This window comes from Meleagris gallopavo, chromosome 1 (assembly GCF_905368555.1).
Source record: "Meleagris gallopavo chromosome 1, MGAL_WU_HG_1.1, whole genome shotgun sequence".
Lineage (NCBI taxonomy): Eukaryota > Metazoa > Chordata > Aves > Galliformes > Phasianidae > Meleagris > Meleagris gallopavo.
In genome coordinates, this window is record NC_139404.1 from 35,444,652 (window position 1) to 35,465,493 (window position 20,842).

The following is a 20,842-nucleotide window of genomic DNA, read 5'->3' on the forward strand; positions in this document are numbered from 1 at the left end:
ACTCCATTAATGTCACTGCTGTGCATATGGATTTCTTTTGGAAAAGCTGACTTAAACTAACACCATTTTCTTTATGGAGCACAAGAACAAGAATTAGGATATTACGGAACAGCCAATCTAATGTACATCTTAGTCAGCTTTGGTTAACACTGTTGATACTAATTAGTCATCCAGATTTGCAAGGAAACCGGTTTCCCACCAACTATACTGGTGAATAATTCAAGAAGTTCTATACTGCTATATTTGAAGAACTACAGAGGGTACCTGTAACAGATACAAAACATAACTGAAATGTTGTGCATCTAGAGTTATGCCTCAGCTTTGACAGAATGGTGATTTTCCAAAACTTTCATTAATGCATTTATCATGAAAATAACTCCTGAAAGTTTTCACAGAAGTGCTAAAATAACTATTTTTGTTGCTTACAATGGAGCTTTTTTTAATTTATTAATTGTAACATTTATCTGTAGACTCCCAAGCACTACATCTTTCTGACTGCCAGCAGAGCCAAGTTTTGTATTTTCATGCTTCCCAGACAAGCACACTGACCTGTTCTCCCTGTGCAGCTAGCCTTGCTCTGCAAATCACCACTCTCCACAATGACCTCAACTTCGTACTGCCTGCCTGGGATGAGGCCCACATCATGGATGAGGTGCTCGGTCACGTTCTTTCCCAGGGTGGTGTTGAGCACCAGGGCAGAGCGGTTCCAGAGGAGCAGATGGTACCGCTCCAAGTCTCCCGCAGGGGGCAGCCAATTCACTCGCAGAGTCCTCAGCCAGCCACCTCCACCGGCTTTCAGGTCAGAAACCTTCTGGGGAACTGAAACACAGAGACGGAGAGAGTCATTCTCAAGTGGGGGATTTCAGGCAAGACATAACTGGACACTGGCACGACATGCCTCAGAGCACAGCTACTGTGCACAGATCAGTTTAAGCAGCCTGAGGGGTCTTGTAGCAAAAGAAGGTGCTCTTTTTGAAGACATTTGTATTCTTCCCCCTGCACAAATCACTCCCATTTTCACTCTTGGTTTCTGACAAAAGAAATTCTCTTCTTAGCATAGGGAAAATCTCCCCTGTGCACCTCTAACGTGCATCCTGCAGGTTTCAGTTAGCCTTCCCAGCTGTTTCCTGGAGTTAATTAAGTTTACTTAGAAACTGTATATCAATTTTTTAAAGTTAAGGCCAAATTTCCATCACTACAGGCCAAACTGTGGTCTCAACAACAGAAATGCAAAGTCTAACAGCTTCTTCCACAAATGCCTTGTATGTCCTAGACCTCTCACATGTAAGGCAAAAAGGTCCTAACCTCAGTTCATTACAGCATTCACTCAGCCTGTTCCTCCACTTGAAGGATCCTGAACTTGCTCAGTCTTCCTGCCCTTCTGCTGTCGATCTTACTGGAAAAGGGCTCTGGCAGCCCTGACTACTGAAACTTTTCCGGTTTTCACGGAATAATTAAATAGTAACTACACCAAGCAGATACTGTTAGATGCAGATCTTTAGCTCAGGATACCTGTAACTTACTGTTAAGACACTCCTAGATGACCACTGGAGCCCTGAGACCTCACTAAATATTAATTGTAAACTGCAAGACTAGAATTGTGCTCTCATTTATGCCCTGGCTTAGTTAATACTTAATTGCTCAGTATCTAAAAATGATTGAACAATTTCTAACAACAGCACGAACTACTTACCAGTTTCATTTCCCACAGGCATAGCTGGATATTAAACCTAGATCTCCCACATCTCAGAAAATATGGGACATGTTTCAATTGCTGAGTAATGGATAAAAGCATTAAGCACTTTCTTAGGAATACCACTGTACTTAGATCGGGTAAAGTTCAGGCCTGTTACACTGGCCTGTAAGGGCATCATTACACCCTTATGATACAAAGTTTCAGCCCCTGAGACAACCATTTTCCTTGCCCCAACGTTCTTCAATAGGTTCCACTGGCACAGGCACTCTCTCAGCACAGCATGACATGTGTTATGTTCTCTGGTACCTGTCTCTCCTTATGAGTTACAGAGGGATCCTAAGAGTCTACACCCTTCCAGTGTCTGTAGACCTGAAAGCCAAGATTTATAAATCTTTCTTTAGGCCACAAAATGTCTGCTGAGGTGACTGTTTTCAAAGCTCTTGGTGTCTATGGGAAAGAAAGGTCAAGGGAAGGAGCTGCACATGATCAGCACCTTTTGAAAAGGGACCTCTACGTTCCCAGCTTGAAAGTACTGGGTCTAGGTCACAAATTTGGGGATCACTGGTTTTAGCGATAACATGAAGCTCTTCCTTCAAAGGGAAGCAAAAGTTAATCCTAATGGTCACTAATGATAAGCTAGACAAACAAAATCAACATACATAAAACTGGTCCTGCTTTGCACTTTCTGAACTTTAAGGGCTTTTCAAGTACCATCCCAACACATGCAACTGCACTGAGAATGAGGATGAAGCTAGATATGTCACGGATGTTCCTGCCTTTCACAGGGGTTGTTTATTATTTGCAAATTACAAATATTCTCTAAAACAAATACTCTTTCTCACACACACAATTTATATTCATTGGTTCTGAATTTATTAATGATTTATGTATGTTTTCCTCATCTACTTATATATTTCTCCCACCTAAATTCTACTTGGGTTGCACTGGTGTGGAGATCATAAGTCTCTCTGTGGCCAGTAGGGCTGTAAGAGAAGTATGCCAGGGTTTGTCTAATTCAAAACTCATATAAGAAATGCCTGAGAGGAAATTACACTTCTGACTGAAGACAAATAAAATACTATCCAACTCTACTCAGACTGCCACATGCTTTCCCTAGTCCACCTGCTGTCAGCAAAGAAGGCTAAGACCTAATGTTTTCCCATTTGAGAATTTGTGTCTGGAGCAAGAGATAGTATTAGAACACGTAAAATTACCTAAAAATCCAGTAACAATTTGCCTGTGTGCAGACTTCCCTGTATGTAACTCATTTTACATACTATGCTGAGTTGAACACAAGGCATGGAATACATGTAGAACAGTTTTGTAACCGATTCACCCAGCTGTAAGATTCCAAAATGTGCTATTGTTTCCTAGACCAAAGGCAAGCTGTAGCATTAACTGTTGCCAAGGAATTAGTAAGGAGTACTCTAGGAACAATACTGAGCTCTTTCTGGAATCCAAATCATTTTTACTCTTGAAATGATTTTCTTCAAGGACAGCACAGGCAAAAACAGCACTGGTTGAAATGTTCTCACTGAAGCAGAAGACTTACATGTCCTGCCAGTTGCCATCCTATCAGTAAACAGTTCACCACTGATTGTGCGGGCAGTAATCTGATAAAGACGTCCTGGAGTTAGGTTGTCAAAGTGAGTCTCTGTGACTGCTGGCTGTAAAGTTTTGACTTCTTTAACTGATCTAAGATGAGACAGAGTGATGTTATAGAAATCGACACTTCCTGAAGGTCTTCTCCACTTAACTTTTAAAGTATCGAAGCTGTCATCATTAGTCACTGTCAAATCTAAGACTTCAGCTGGGGCTAAAAAAAAAGACAATAAGAAAGAGTGAGAATAAAACATTTCAACCAAAGTAATTCTCTGTGGAATTTAAAAAAAAAAAAAAAAGCTCTAAATTTTCTTGATTTTGAAGTTCTTAACCTGCTTTGCATTTTTTTCCACTAGCTTTTCAGAAGTGCAGCTATTTCATAGAGCTTTTTAGAAGTGCAGCTATTTTACAGTCCAGAGTATAAAAGGCCATGGATAATATTTTCAGCCCAAATTACAAACTCTAAGTATCAGAGAATCATAGAATCACAAAGGTTGGAAAAGACTTCCAAGATCATCTAGACCAACCACCAATATTTCTCCACTAAACCATGTCCCTTAGAACAATATCTAATCATCCAAGGATGGTGACTCAACCACCTCCCCGGGCAGCCTGTTTCAATGCCTGACCACTTATATGAAATTTTTCCTAATATATGAAATTACCCTCCCCTGGTGCAACTTGAGGCCATTCCCTCTAGTCCTATCACTAATTACATGGGAGAAGAGGACAGCCCCTACCTAGCCATTACCTCCTTTCAACAGTTGTAGAGACCTCCTCTTCTCTAGACTGAACAATCCCAGTTCCCCGAGCCACTGCCTGTAAAACTTGTGCCCCAGACCCCTCACAAGCTTTGTTGTTCTTCCTTGGACACGCTCCAGGGCCTCAATGTCTTTCTTCTAGTGAGGGGTTCAAAACTGAACACAGTACTCAAGATGCGGCCTCATCAGTGCTGAGTACAGGGGGACAATCACTTCCCTGCTCCTGCTGGCTACACTATTTCGGATACAAGCCAGGATGCCACTGGCTTTCTTGCCTCCTGGATAAAACGCTGCCTCATGTTCAGCTGAGTGTTGATCAACACCCCCAGGTCCATTTCCTCTACACAGTCTTCCAACTTCTCTGCCCCAAGTCTGCAGCTTCGACTGGGGTTGTGTCCAAAGTCCAGGACCCAGTACTTGGTCTCGTTGAACTTCATCCCACTGTCCTCAGCCTAGTCATCCAGCCTGTCCAGATCCCTCTGAAAGGCCGTCCTACCCCCAGGCAGATCGACACTTCCTCCCAACATGGTGTCATCTGCAAATTTACTGAGGGTGCACTCAATCCCCTCATACAGGTCATCAATAAAGGTATTAAACAAGACAGGCCCCAGTACCAACCCTGGTGAATACCACTCATGACCGGTCGCGAACGGGATTTAACTCCGTTCACTACTATTCTCTGGGCCAAGCCCTCCAGCCAGTTCTTCACCCAGCAAAGAGTGTACCTCTCCTAGCCATGGACTGTAAGTGAGAATCGGGGAGTTAAATCTTCTTCAATGATGTGAAATAACCAGACTATCTACTGCCTCGATTCACTAAGAAAGTTGATATAAAACTTAGATGGACCTTGTAACTTGTAAGACCACTTCAGTTGGGCTCAAATTATTGATAACTTCAAATGCTTGATGGAGCTGACTATACTAAGCAGAGCAGATAAGTCAACTGTGGACACTTTAAAAGCTAATTTTTAGCAACTAACTTTGCTGTAATGATAACTTAGGAAGCTAAACTAGCTCACAGAGTCTGTAACTTCCTCTACAGCCTTTGAAGAGAAACACCTGCCTATCAGTCATTTCTTATTCTTAAGTACATTCTAATATTGCTAGATTATAATCTTAGCTTCTTATTCTGCTGTGAAAAATTCTGAAATCATACCTGTCCTAACTATTTGAAAAGCAGTGCTCTCCAATTCTGCAGCTTGGGTTATCACAGTAAGGTTATACAGATGTCCTGCCGTAAGCCCAGAAAAAGTGTAAGAAGTCAGAGAATTTTCTTGATGACTCTCATGAACAGTGCCATGATTATCAAATAACACCAGCCTGTACAGATCCACATGCCCAGAGCCAGGAGACCAAGAAGCATGGACACTGTCTGTCTTGACAATAACCTTGATGTTCTTCACAGGGGATGGCACTGTTGGAATAAAAAAAAACCACACATGCTTAAGGCCTAGTGGCCATCTCCACAATTTCAGCAACTTTGAACAGATTTACTTTTGAAATATGTTGAGCTTCTTTACAGTTAGTGAAAATCTAATCCCAGACTTATGGCCAAATAGGTAACAACAACATCCCTCTATTCCTAGCAAATGCTTTGTTACGCTAGTCAGTCATGTTTTCTTCACAGAATTGCAGGGGTTGGAAGGGACCTCGAGAGATCAACAAGTCCAAAATGCATGCCAAAGCAGGTACTTTACAGTAGGTCACACAGGTAGGTGTCCAGACGGGTCTTCAATATCTCCACAGGAGACTCTACAACCTCTCTGGAAAACCTGTTCCAAATGCTGTGTCACCCTTACAGTAAAGTTCTTCTGCATATTGATATGGAACTTCCTATGTTCATGTCCATTTATAATCTATGTATATATTAACAGGTAGAAGAATTATATGAATTTGCTAATTTTTAAGCAGAGAACTGCAAAATACTGTAAGTGGTTTTACTCAAATGAACTACAGTAAAGGAAGTCTTACCAGTAGATCCATTTACGTGCAATTCTGGGGTACTTTTATTTCCAGCAACTGCAGTAAGGACAATATTGTATTTATTCCCAGGGACTAGGCCAGTAAAAGTTTCTTCAGTTTTTGAAAATCTTCCTGGTATGGAGGATTCTTGTAGTTTCTTATTACTGTGATCAAATACTATTATACTATATAGGTCCACCTTTCCTGGAGAAGGATCCCATTGAACCTGTAAACTTGTGAACGTAGTTTTCTCCTTATTAATTTCAAAACGAGGTGGTGGTAAAGGATCTGTAGTTAAAACAAACAAACAAACAAATATAAACCAATAGCAACAACAACAACAAAAAAAAAACCATAAACCAGTATTTCTTGCATTGGGTCTGTGAGAAGCTTTATATAGTACTAAAAAAACCCCACAAAACTTCTAAAACTCTCCCTTTTCATCATCACCCTGTCAACACTCTTCAAAAAGCCTTCCCCATTTCTGAGCAACAAATTACAGAAATCTGCTTTAAAGAGACTCCTACAGAATTCAGAAATGTTACTTGTGTATATGTGTACATACTCACATACAACATCACTATAGAAAAGTGCTTGCAGTTGTGGGTGTAAATCAAGAACTTGAAAATCTGATGATTAATAAAACAATAACAATTGTAACAAGAAACATCAAAATAAAAAAAAAAAAACTCACAGATAATACTCAATGCCTCAGTATAATATAGCTTTATGGGTACAACAGTATCACTGGCTTTCACATCCAAGCTTCCTAGCACTCACACATAAACACTTCATCACTAAATCAGCAAAAACACCACAATTCTTTGTTTTTCATATTACTCTCAACCACTTACAATGGAATAAACATGTTTTTCTGGTGTAGTATTGTTTATAGAAATTTAAGTAACCCAAACAGTACACTGGACAAACATTTAAGAAAAATGTGATGATAGTAATTTAATAACTTAATTATAACTATTTCTCAGAAAAACAGTCTGTGGTCATGTTGTTTATTAAGCAGGTCTGAAGTAAAATCACCTGGAAAATACACTCTAAAGGGAGGGCATCCATTCACCAAAAGACTGGTTGTTTGTATTCTCTTGATATATTTGATCTCTCACAAGACTTCATGCAAATCCAAAGAAATGTACTATATGTAGATGTATTAAGACATTGACATCTCTATCTCCCAAGGTTAAACAACTGCACAATAAAAAGATTCATTAATACAACTCAGTGCAGAAAATAAAGTATTCACAAGCCAGGAAGTAAAAGAATAAAGATTTCCCAACAACTGAACAATTAAATTTGGCTTCCATGGGAGTATGCTCTTTGCTATTCTTGTCTAGCAAACAAGGAGTAGAACGGACATCCATTTTTTGCTGTGGAAATGATATCAGTGACAGGATTTCAACTATCAGCATCTCCCTCATAAGGAGAACTTTAAATTAGGAAGGAGAGAAAGAGGGAAGGTTAACAAGCAGTCCTGTGAAGGTTGCTAAACAAAGGGTATGGGGTGATGTGATGGGGTGGGATCAGAATATCAACAAAATGGTGATTGAGCAGGTTCACCTGCAGCACTTGCAGGTTAGCAAGGATATGTCTACAATGCATCATTATAGAGGAATATCTCAGACACTTTCTAGGAACGCAACATACTGGGTTAAGCATCCTAAGTGGCTGTACACTAATGTATGCAGTATAGGGAACAGACAAGGTGAATAAAAGATTGGGATCATAGAGATGTGGCAGGATGGTTTTCATGACTGTAGAGTTGTAGAAAGATGCAGGCTCTTTAGGAAGGACAGGCAGAGGAGACAAGGAAGGGATATCAACCTCTATGCCAGTGACCAGCTGGAATGCATAGAGCTCTTGTTGAGGGATGGGTTAGGATCAGGGGGAGGACAGGGCCAAACCACATTATAGTGGGCAGATGCTACACACCACCAGATCAAGAAGACCAAGTGAATGAGGCTCCCTATCAACAGGTAGGAGCAATCTTATGTTCACAAGTTCTGGTCCTCATGGGGGACCACCAAGGTATCTAATGGCAGGAAAACACCATAGGGCATAAACAATCCAGGAGGTTCTTGAAATGCATTAATGGGAACTTTCTTCTCCACATGATAGAGGGACCAACAAGGAGAGGTGCTGTGCTGGACCTCATTCACACTAACAAGGAGGAGCAGGCTGGTGGAGAATGTGAAGGTCAAGAGCAGCCTTGGCTATAGTGACTGTGATATAGCAGAGTTCAAGGTCATCATGACAGCAAGCTCAGAACCCTGGACTTCAGGAGAGCAGACTCTGTCCTCTTTGGGGATCCGCGTGGTAGAGCCCCATGGAATAAAGCCCTAGAAGAAAGAGAGGCTCAAGAAAGCTGGTTAATATTTAAGGATCAGCTCTTCCAAATTCAAGAATGCATTCCAACAGAGAGGAAGTCAGGCAAAAATGTCAGGAGGTCTGTATGGATGAATGAGGAGCTCATGGACAAACTCAAACACAAAAATGAAGCAAGGTTGAAAGAAAGGACGATTAACCTGGGAGGAACACAGAAATATTGTGGGATTGAATGCACCCTCAACAAGTTTGCAGATGACACCAAGCTGAGTGGTGCAGTTGACACACTAGAGGAAAAGGATGCTATCCAGAGGGACCTGGATAGGCTTGAAAGGTGGGCCCAAGTTCAACAACGCCAAGTGCAAAGGTTTTGCATCTGGGCAACCTCAATCACAGATACAGGTTGGATGGAGAATGGCTTGAGAGCAGCCCTGAGGAGAAGGACCTGGGTGTGTCAATTAATGAAAGATTCAACATGAGCTGGCAATGTGTCCCTGGAGCCCAGAAAGCCAACTGTATCCTGGGCAACATCAAGAGAAGCGTGACCAGCAGATTGAAGGAGGTGATTCTACCTCTCTGCTCTGCTCTTGTGAGATCCCATCTGGAGTACTGCATCCAGTTTTGGACCTTTCAACATAAGAAGGACATGTAGTCCACGGAGCATGTCCAGATGAGGGCCATGAAGATGATCAGAGGGCTGGAGCCCTATGAGGACAGGCTGAGAAAGCTGGGCCTCTTTAGCCTGGAGAAGATTCCGAGATCTCTTAGTGTCCTTCCAGTACCTGAATGGGGCCTACATGAAATCTGGGGAGGGACTTTATATAAGGGCATGTAGTGACAGGACAAGATGGAATGGTTTTAAACTGGAAGAGGGTGGATTTAGACTAGATATCAGGAATAATCTGTTTACTGTGAGGGTGGTGAGACACTGAACAGGCTGCCCAGAGAGCTTGTGGATTGCCGTGGATGGTGTCCTAATTAGATTGTTCTCGAGCGGGGAAGCACAGCAGTACTCAATATGAGTGATCAAGCTTCCCTTTATTGTTGCACACATAGGGTTTATATATGTTTCCGATACACATGTATTCGCTTACTATCGGTGCACAACGTTGGCTGCTAGGTGGGCTGCTCAGCCTTAACCAATGCTCACTCAGCATTCACCCCTGTGCTGCTAAGCCAGTTTACTTGTCAGCCCCCCCCACATCCACAGAGCACAGCTGCAGATGTGGGCCCGCTGTTTACATGCTGCCCCAAGGACGTTGTGACTCCTATCTAACTCCTAGTGTTTTCTCATGGCTATGCACTCTGTGCCGCTGCACCAGCTATGCTCGTACATATTCTCATGGCTGCCCTGCTCTTGCAGCCATTCCCCAACAGTGGATGGCACCTCCCTGGAAGCACTGATGGCCAGGCTGGATGGGGCTGTGAGCAACCTGGTCTAGAGAGAGGTGTTCCTGCCTGTAGCAGGGGGGTTGGAATTAGATTATCTTAAAGGACCCTTCCAAAACAAACCATTCTATGATTCTGTGACCGTCAGATCATCCAAAGAAGGCATTAGGAAAGCTAAAGCCCTAACAGAATTTAATTTGGCCTGGGATGTTGAGGCAACAAGAAGGGTTTCTACACGTACACCAGTTACAAAAGGAAGACTAGGGAAAATGTGAGCCCACTATGAAACCAGAGAGCAGGTTACACAGGACAGTGAGAAGGCAGAGGAACTCAATGTGACCTTTGACAACATCCTCCATAAGATCCTCATAAAGAAGTATGGGCTGGATGAGCAGGTAAGCAAGGCAGATAAAAAAAAAACTGGCTGAGTGCCCAGGCCCAGAGGGTAGTATACAGTGGCAAAAAGACTAGTTAAAGTCCAGTAATGATCAGAGCACTCCAGGCATCAGTACTGGACCCAGACCTGTTTAACTTCTCTGTTAATGATCTGTACAATAGCACAGAGTAGACTCTTAGTAAATTTGCAGATGATGCGAACTGGGGGGAGTGACTGACTCACTGGAGGTTCATGCTGCCATCCTGAGGAGCCTCGACAGGTGGAGGAGGTGGGCTCCCAAGAATCTCATGAAGTTTAACAAAAAAGTGCAAACTCTTGCAACTGGGGAGGAACAAACCCAGGCACCAGTACACACTGGGGGCTATCCAGATGGACAGCCTTTGCAGAACAGGACCCCAGAGATCTGGTGGACATCAAGTCGAACATGAATCAGCAACGTTCCCTTGCCACTAAGAAGGCTAATGTTATTCTTGGCTGCATTAGGTAAAATATTAGGTAAAAAGAGGTGATCCTTCCACTCTATTCAGCATGTGCGTCCATGCCTTGAGTATGGTGTCCAGTTCTGGGCAATGGAGTAAAAGAGGGACATGGACATAATGGAGAGTCCAACGCAGGAGTACCAAGATGATTAAGGGACTCACACGTCTTCAAAAGCTACACAGACATGGTTCTGGGGAATCTGCTCCAGGTGTCTGAACGTGGCAATTGGACCTGATGACCTCCAGAGATGCCTTCCAACCTCAATCATTCTGTGATTCTGTGATCAAGACTGATAGCTGAGATCTCTATATCAGCAGATGAAGACCATTTTTTTCCAGTGCAGCCATTCCTGCCCTTTTCCCTAATCAAGGCAGATGAAAGAGTATGAGAACACCTCTCATTCTAGGAATACAGTGATAGGAATATCATGGGGATAGGAGCCTTTAAGCTTTTCTTCTCCAGAAGTTTCATTGCTTCTTACAAAACTGTGATGAGAATATATGATGCAAGGTTTGGATGATATGCCCTGTCAAACAAAGCATTTCAAAAGAAAAATACAATGCCCCAATTACAATGTCCCCTGGCATCTAGTTCTCTGCTTAATTCCACACTGTTGACCTTCAATAAACGAATGAATAAATAAATAAATAAAAAGAAAAAGAAAAAAGAAAAGAAAAAAAAAGAAAATCAAATAATCAAATTAATAAAATAAATAAAAATAATAACTATCTTCTTTTCTTGAACCTTTTAAGGCAAAACTACTTCTGCTTAGATCCAAAAAAAAAAAAAAAAAAAAGTAAAAATAATTAAACTCAAGTCAAAATCTGAGCATATAAAAATTCAGGCCAAATAAAACCACGCAGTCACAGCAACTGAAACTGGAGGTTTTAATAAAAAGTGTCAGGAAATCCTAACAATAGGCTAAGAGTACCAGCTCCACCTATAAAATATACTAAGTGACTAAAGACTATTATGTTGGCAAAAGTGAATAGGAGGGACTTGTTGCTTGAAAGCAATTGCTCTAATCGGAAAAGGTCAAACTTGGGGAATTTGAAATAAATTTCAGTGCTATGTATGACCAGATACACAGACATCTGAAAAAGTTTTAATATGACCAATAACTAGAAGACAGTCATGATATAATTGTCAAGAAGTTCAACTCTCTCTCTGACAAAGTTAGGATAAGGTAGACTGGTCACTAGTCCTGCAGAAGTAATCAACGTTGTAATCCACATTGTTTGTCAAATACTACAAGACACCTCCTACATTTTTAAGAGTACTTATACTATCTAATCAATTGTCTTCCAAGGTGCATCGAGAAAAAAAGAAAAAAAGAGTTGCGTGCCTAGAAGGTGAAGTTCAGAAATTCAGACTTTATCTAATCTATCTGGTCCAGAAAACAAAACACTCAGTGCTCTGTACATCCGTTAGAACAAAGGAACAATGAGATTGGGAAGTGCCTGGGCTGAAAGAGGCCTGGATGGAAACAAACACTTAAAAAGCCATTTACATTGTTATACAATTCTCTGCTGGCAACAGTACAACACTGATACATCACAGAAATAAAAAAAATTCAAAGATATTTATGTACCATTTAATACTATATGAATTAATGTGTCTTGGTCTACAAAGTCCAGAAGACTTGATGCTGCTTGGATTACATTGCACCTTCATTTTAACTTCTGAGAGGGAGAATCTGCTTTGTGAACACTGCTGCTATAAAGATATTTTATAGAAGCAATTGATACAGTTTCATCATGTCCCCATGACATGACTCCCAAATCCATTCTGTAAGCACAAAATCACCCCTGCATTATGCAGGAGGAAAAAAAAACAAAAAACTGAGATAAGTGAGTGCTCAGGACTAAGGATGGGGAATTCTTGACTTCCAGTCTCAGCTCTCTTTCTACCAAATCACTTGCTTTTTTCTAGTTATCCCTTTTCAAAAAACAGTAAATGTTACCTACTTTACAAGATTTTTCTGAAGATTAAGCAGAAAGGTTTCATTTCACTGTCTTTAAGTACAAATGCCCATTTCTTTTGGCTGACATGTAACATCCAATCTTCAGAACAATCTACATTGCTTTTTTTTTTTTTTTGAACTCTACCTTTTAAGACAATGATCACCACCATTACAGTTGATTATAGATTACAGGATTACACAGCCTATAGTTGGAGCCATGTCACAGCAGTTGTTCTTACACATGGCTAATAAATCAGATTTATCCCAAATAATTTGAAATTTACAAACACATGGCCAAGCTATGCTTCTGGCTTCCACAGTTGTGTGTCGCAATGGAAAAATACTCTGCCAGTCTGTTTCTTAGATGGTAAAAATTTGTAACCTCTTTTCATTCAAATATTTAGCAATTTGTTTGGACAAAATTCTATTTACCTGTTAGTTCTTTCAGTACAGCTAAGTTGGATTAAACAGAAACAAAATATATTACTGCAATAATTTAGTTTAAAAAAAAAAAAAGTCAAAAATCTGATCTCTAAGCCTATTTTAGAAGATTTATTGAAAGCAAGGAAATTCTCCAGTTGTTTCTCATGGCTCTCAAGACCAGCATTTTACTTTTGAATTTCAATTCAGAATCAAAATTCATAAATGTAACTGTAAATTAGAATCTCTTCATACACTACTGCTTTCAATTTCAAATTTGCTTAAAAAATCTAGAACCATTTCCTGAAGATATACTACTGAAATACAAAGTTACGCAGATGCACAGACATATGCAGAATTGAGGATGTAAAATGTATTTTCTTTGAAACCAACAAAGGCACAATACTACCTTTCGTCATACAGTAGCTCTTAGTAACTGAGTTATACTGAGATCAATAAAGAAGACAAGAATGCACCAACAGGTGCATACATTGTTCCAACATCAGAATGTTAAACATGCCAACTAGTTACATGGTTTTATATGTTGTTTTATATAAATATATGTACACTAAACCATGTAACAAATGATAAATATTAATCTTACATAAACTAAACATCCAGACTCATGTCTACTAGTATCTGTAAACTCAGGTTTTCAGTGGAAAATGTAATTGCAGTGCCCTTTCTTCATTTCCTATTCTGTCTAAATAGCACAATGGCCAACACTGCATGAGTTTGCATGTCTGTATACACCAGGCTTATACAGTATGTAAAGTGATTGCATTTGTCACCATTTTTTGAAGGATCTATTTTAGTTCTCCTTTAGAGGATTACGTACTTGCCACTTTAAATAATCTGTAGATAAAATTTTCATTGAGTAAATAGATGCAAAGTACTCCGCCTCAATGGACTAGTGTGTTTTACTGCATACTGCTCCTAGTTGTTGGATTTCAGATGTATGCATTCAGACACTGAATGGAAGCTGCTGCTCTACTCATAGATTCACTAAGGTATTACATGAGAGCTTATGTAGGTTTGGTGAGCTACATGCTTGTTCTCTCGGAATATCAGACTTGTACATAGCACAGACATTAATACATCCCAATGACCATCTAACTGTAAAATTAAAGACGCAAAAGGCTAAATTCAGTCAAGGAGCTGATCCTCTCCAATCATTTACATGATAACTGCAACTATGGTATGCATTATTCATCACTTTCACTATAAGCTTTTAATCAGAACACATCACAATCAAAATTTGATGAAGTATTTTGAATGTTGTAGATTTAGATTTGCTCCAGTACTTTGTATAACAAATGTGATGAAGAAGCGAACTCCCAGCAGGAATGAGTACATAAAAACTGTCATAGGATTGAATGTGGGGACAAAGTTAAAGTTTCTGAATTATGTATATACATGAACCTATGAATTTCTCTGTCTTCATTTATTGTATCAAGGTAACACAGGCATTCAAAAGCTAATTTTGCAAAAGTAAACATATGAGATATGATTCCTCTTACTTTGATCATCTAAACTTCAGGCTCCTATATTTAATTTAAGCTCTTTTTGTGGTCAGTGAAGAAAACTGCGCACCTCCAAAGGACAGCTTTCTTAGATGTACTGCTCAGGAAGGGAACCTCACTGACTAGCAAGGTCAGACATCGTATTTTTAGATGGCTCATGATAGCTCAGTTCCGCTACCATTCAAGTCAGCGGGAATTTTGTTTACAATATGGTTGAAAATATTGCTCATACTTCCATATCCATCAGATAGTTTCCAGGAACATATACCATAAACCGAAAGTAATAACACCAACTTGGAATGGTACAGGTGAAGAGAGCTTCCAGAAAACTGGCTTTGAATGCCGCCCCTAGTGGAGACACACAGAGGAATACAGAACTGGACCTCATTCTGCACTGAAATGCATAGTATAGACAATACAACATACGGTTGATGAGGGGTATAACAAACCCTACATATTCTTTAGATCAAATTCTGAAGCTACACGCATATTTTAAACACTATCAAGCAACGCAAGAGATGCAACTGAATTAAAAGATGTGAGAAACCATGGAGCAATTTGACCAGCTGAATTGGAAGGAAACCACAGCTCCTCTATTCTTATTTCATGCTTTTGACAAATCTCCGCTACAGAACCCAAACAGAAACCGCACTTCAACTACTGTCAGCTAATTTGTAGTATTTCAGCTTGAACTGTAATCAGTCTTTTGACTCTGACATCAGCTACAAGTATTGCTGATACAGTATAGCTACAATCAGCAGTTGCATCAGTCACTTTTATCATCTCACAGTCTCGCAAAATGCATTTACTGGTAAAAGTCATGTGTGACATATACAAACTACTGCCTAAATAATTATGCATTAACCAAAATGTGATTTAAAGTGATATCTTTTCCTCTACCTCAAGTGTCCCTTCTTAGAGCTCTAGTACCTGGCACTGGCAGTGTTTCATACCTGTCACTCTGACAATGGTTGATTTATTCTTTCAATTTTCAAATTACAAGTTACCAATATTTGAAAGATTTGTGATTGTATACAATATGGACCTAAACCACTGATTGCATAGAAAGTATTTCTTGCTTCTACCAAGAGACACTACTTGACCTACACCAGCAGACTTGCCACTAGACCTTCTTAAACTTCAGCTGCCAAGCTGAATGGAGGGTATTTACTGTACTTGTAGAGTTACTGTAGGGAAAATGGTCTGACAGTAAATGAGGTGTCTGAACAGCAAAGTGCTTAAGCAACTGCTAAGTGCTTAGCTGCCATTACCTTCAATGCAAATACTAAAACACCTCTCTGATGCTACGATTTTTTGAGTAAATCAGGGAGGTATTTAATGACAGACTTTATTTAAGACATCTCCTTTTTGCGGCTTGTGTTAGCACCTTTAAGAGGCTGAACTGGACATCATCATCCTTAAAAAAAAAAAAACACTGATACGCATAGAAAGAGTCCCATTCTTCTGCCACTGCAGTCGGTTGCTCAGTGTGGCTCTTTGCTTCACAGTGCTGCGTTGTTCACATGCACACACAAACACACACAAAGGGAAATGCTGCTGGAGCATTTTCACAGTCAGTCGTGGATCCAGCACAGCCATGCTCCTCACACATCAGCCCATCATAACATCTTAGTGGTTTTCAGCACAAAGGGACGTGCAAGAAATTTCAGCCTTACTTTCTGACTTCTAGACTCTGATGAGATGGGATAAAAAAGTATGACACGGCATTAGATAGAATGAAACTGTGAATTATCCTTGAACTACATCCAGCAGTCATGACACGGACTGCATTTTAAACACAACAGCTATGCTGTCACCTGAGGAACTACGAAGCCAACAAGTTTGGATGAGCGGAAAGGATGCCACCGGTCACTACTTCTTGAAGCACTGTGCCGGCATGCAGCTCGAAGGGCTGAGGAGCAGCAGAACGCACTCACCGCCGGCCAAGCCTCCCTCCCAGCCCGCCAGGCTAGCTTTTGGCAGCGGCTTACCTGTCTGCAGAGTGACGTTGGCGGCCTCCCCGTCGGCGAGTGGCTCGATGCGGAGGTGGTACCAAGTCCCGGCTTCCAAGTCCTGCACGGTGCAGCCGTAGGAACCGTTGCCGGCGCTGGCGGGCCGGCAGCCAGCGGGCCGTCCGTCCTCGGAGCGTCCCGTCAGGTTGAAGTTGCAGGCGCGGGCCGCGGCGCTCCAGCGCAGCCAGGCGCTCCGCGCGGCCACGCGGCGCTCCGTCAGGTTGGCGCTGCAGCCCGCAGCCTCCCCGCGCGCGGCCTGCGGAGAGAGAGCGGGCAGAACGCTGCGACACCCGCCGGCAGCCGCGCCGCCCCCCGGCTGGCCCCGCTGCCGCCCTCGGGGCAAACCCACCTGCGCAGCCCTCCTCACCTCGCTGAGCGCCAGCACCGTGCACAGAGCGAGTCCAGCTCCATAGCTCAGCATCGCCACGCGCTTTTATCCGCGGAACCCCTCGCGGGGAGGGGAAAGGATGAAGAAAGCGAGCGGCCCGCGGACTCTGGGGGCGCCCCCGGCCCCGCTCCCCGCCGGGCTGGCTCCCCGCGGCGGCCGCCCAGCCAGCCCTCCGCCGGGCCGCCCGCTTGCTGCATGCGCTCGGGGCTGCCCCGGGCGCCTCGCCGCCTCCCTGCGGCCGAGGGGGGGGGGGGGCGGCGGCGGCGGGGGTTGCGCGGGGGCTGCCCGGCGGCCGAGGAGGAGCGGGGGGCGGAGGGGGTGGAGGAGGCGGGGGAAGCGGCCGCCGCTTCCCACGCTGCCATTCTGACCCGGGCTGACTCCGCTGGAGCCCTTTCCGCGGACTTCCGCAATCAAAAGGCGATTTCCTCGCTGCTCGATGCGGGGGCGGCGTCCCGGGGTCCATGATAGGCGGCTCGGGGGGTGCGGGTCGTCCTCGGCGGTGGGTCCTGGGACGCCGCCCCCGAATCCTTCCCTCCCCCGGTCCCCGGCTCTTCTTCCCTCACTTTCCTCTCGGCCCCTTCTGCCTTCCTCCCTTCCTTCCTCGCTTGTCCCCTTCCCCACGGGGCTGCCACTCCTTTGGGCCCTTCACGCGGGTGGCCGCCATTTCGCGCCTCCTGCCCTTCTCACCTCACCTGTCCCTCATCTCATGCCTACCTTTCTGCTTGCCTGCCTTGTCTCCTTTAGATCTCAGCCATCCCAGAATGTCCCTTCCAGCTCCCCTTATTTATTTATTTATCTGTCTATCTATCTAGTTATTTATTATGAGAAAACATCCCTTTTGTGGCTTAGGGATCTGCATGGCTAATCCCCACTACCTTTGCCTTGAGGACAGCCCCAGGGGCACACAGGGTGCACTGTGTACTTCCAAGGCCTCCATCCTCTCCCTCATCCCGCAGCACTGTGGCGGGAATCATGAGGCCAGCAGGGCTCCAGCAGAGCCAACCTGCCGCCTTCAGTGCCATATTCAGAGGAGCAGCCCGTGTATCAAGGGCCAAGCTTTTTGTTTTGCTTTGCATCAACGCCTGTCCTTGAAATATTCCCCAGAATAACTCCCAAGCTAAAATTACACACCGGAGAAAGCAAAAAGACTCTGTGTTTAAAGAAAGCCGTGAGCAACTCTGAATTCAGCTATATCTGCAGCACAGCTCTCCACTTCTGTCACGCACACCCATTTCCTTTTATTTAAGTTTTCAGCCTCTTAAAATTCATGTCTGTGCAGATGCAGGGTGGGGTGATGGAGAAGAAGCCGTTAAAAATTGTTGTGGACCATCAGATACTCACATGGGTAAATTTGTGGTTGCGTAAAGGGGGAAGAATTCAACATTTATGTTTTTCAGATGGAAGTGGCACTTCTCTGCATCTTTCTGTACATGCATACATAGTTTTAACTAACTTCTAAAAGCAGCACCTCAAGCAAGTTCATCCCTGTTTTACTTTTGCCCTGTGTTGATATTTAGTGAGAAAAAGGTGCTACCATTTAAAAATGTCAGTCTGCCTTTCGCAACAACTGCTGCTGTAGCATTTTGGGGGCATTCACCTGTCAAACACAATGCAGATATCTAAAAAACCTTAGTTTGCACTGGGAAACCAAATGTCTTAGCACTGGTGGGTGGTTACCTGTGCTTGTGGAAAACTTCATCTGTCCCAGTGCAGCACCACGTATGGTCCTAAGGACTTGGCAGAGGCAGTGTTGAGCTTTAAGCTGCAGACTCGCGTCCAAAAACTTTAGGATCAATAATCTTACTTGATGTTATAAATATATATTGATTATTACAGAATTGACAAGCTCATTGCAGAACTAAATCTCCCTTGTAATAAGCGTTTTACATACTTCAGATAAAAGGAAGGACTGTGCCTCAAAGAGCTGTTTCAGTGATAATCTGTTGATGGTGTGTGTATTAGATGGGTTTGGGGCTAAACTGATATAAGTGTCTTGCAATCAGTTCCAGGTCAGAGATTTTTGCATTTTTAGATAATTATGTTTTGGTGAGTGAGTGGCATAAACTACTTCAACATTTTTCTGGCACTGAAGAAGAGCAAATTTGAATGTTTATTGAGATGTTTGGAGCACTTCAGACCCCTCTCTGAAAATGAGAATATTCAGAACAACCTGCATTTTCTTGGAAAATGGAGCTTGAATTTGCAGGGGAACTCTAACTCAGATGTATAGAGGTAGGTGTAAATTAGATAGATGTAATGTATGAAAAAAAAAGTTACTGTAAACTTATAAAACCCAGGAAATAAATTAACTTATCAAAAGTGAAATTTAAAGATTCTTGGAAATGTCTGTCTTTTCCAGCTAACAAAAGATAATACATGGAGAAAAGTCATGTTGCTGCTTCTCACCATTGTCCAAAAATTAGAAATTCTTACTTCATTACTCTTATTCTTGCCATCATAAAATCCTTAACTTGTTCTAGTTAATATTAGTAAGAAAGCAAAGGTTTATGGATTTGGGGACTTCTTTCTATACATCATACAAAGCTGCTTTAGAAGTAATGTCTACCGCAGATGTCTCTGCCAACACTGAAATAAAGCAGAGGGGATCATTCATTCACTGGTAGTAATATATGTGTATAGAATAGTCGACATAATTATTTCCAGAGTGCTATTGAATAAATGGGCTTTTAGCAAATCAGTAGTCATGCAGTCTTTAACACTTACTGATCTGTGTGGCAAGCCAAGAAACTAATTAAAAAGGAAAAAAAAAGAACTGGAAGTGACTTAGGGAGTGGCCGGATGTGTCTCTAATAGCAGGCTCCAAAGTCTCTCTCAGACACTTTCCCAAGGTTTCCTGACTTTTTTTTTTTTTTAAATACACCAACCTCTCTGTCTCTCTAATCAAGAGGAAATGGGCTCTGCATAATTTTTGTTGTGGCTTGAAAGTGCAAGCTGCAGTTTTACTTGAAATTCAAGGCTGCTCTAAACTAAACATTTTGTTTGATTAAAGTGTTAGAATTGTTGTCCACCTCCCTCCCCCCCCCCCCCCCCCCCCTTGGAGTAGGCATGATCACAGCCAAATAACATCAAGGCTTTAATTTTGCAAACAAGAGGACCTGGCCTGGGGCAGATGCAGTTCATAGAAGGTATTGCCTTCCTGATAGCAATTATTACTCCGCATGTTTTCAAAGTATCATGTTAACTCCAATTGATCTTTTAAATATGCGTGCTAGTTTTAAATTCTACTCTAAGGACAAGAAAGCTGAAAGATGGAGACCAGAAAAGGTAAGTTTGTTTGTCCAAAATGGAGTATCTAGGTTTGAGTGGCTAGAGATGGCTGGACATTTCAGGGACACATACTCATGAATTTTTTTCATGGTTATCTCCAAGAATCGGGTTTGAAGGCTTTGACCTAAGCATCTTGCTCAGTGCAAATCAAGCGAATGAGGAGATGAGCTGGGGTAGGAACCCAGGAGGTGATAGCTTCAGTTCAAACAGTGCCTTCCCTGTAGCACTGATGCGGCTATTCAGTAGGAGTGCTGGAGGCTATTCAGGTAATACCTGCTTCCACATGGCATTTCCATTTGGAAGAGACAAATATTCTGTGCAAGAGGCTTACATATGAGCAGAGAACATGGGGTAATTAGCTCAGCCTGCCTGCACCAACTCCAAATAATATTTTGAAAGAACCATCCATCACCTCTGGACTAGGGTGCGGTGCATCCATCATCAGCTCTGTCCCTTGTGGCCAGCATTAGAATAGTATTGACAGGGTCCATAAACCCTGAAGTCAGTAATTGTCCTGGGTGACAATTGTACTTTCTCCCTGTCTGAAGCAGTCTGCAGTGATGTTGTTCAAACCAGACTGTACAGGATTTCCTTAAAATAATCAGGATATGTAGAAGCTCCTGTT

General features: G+C 42.4%; 1 protein-coding gene across 4 annotated transcripts in view; it reads right to left on the reverse strand.

The window, feature by feature from the left end:
- Nucleotides 1-20,842, reverse strand: part of PTPRB (protein tyrosine phosphatase receptor type B) — a 67,883-nt gene that overhangs the window by 36,408 nt on the left and 10,633 nt on the right. For 2 of the 4 annotated variants that reach the window (XM_085221280.1, XM_085221272.1), the window contains exons 4-8: nucleotides 16,521-16,797; nucleotides 6,030-6,308; nucleotides 5,215-5,472; nucleotides 3,249-3,512; nucleotides 550-819 (exon numbers count right to left, since the gene is read on the reverse strand). In XM_085221280.1, coding sequence (XP_085077406.1) covers nucleotides 550-819; nucleotides 3,249-3,512; nucleotides 5,215-5,472; nucleotides 6,030-6,308; nucleotides 16,521-16,797 — 1,348 coding nt within the window. Of the gene's footprint in view, nucleotides 1-549; nucleotides 820-3,248; nucleotides 3,513-5,214; nucleotides 5,473-6,029; nucleotides 6,309-16,520; nucleotides 16,798-16,890; nucleotides 17,213-20,842 lie in introns of those variants that run through there. The other 2 variants (XM_085221285.1, XM_085221293.1) reach the window with 2 other exon arrangements.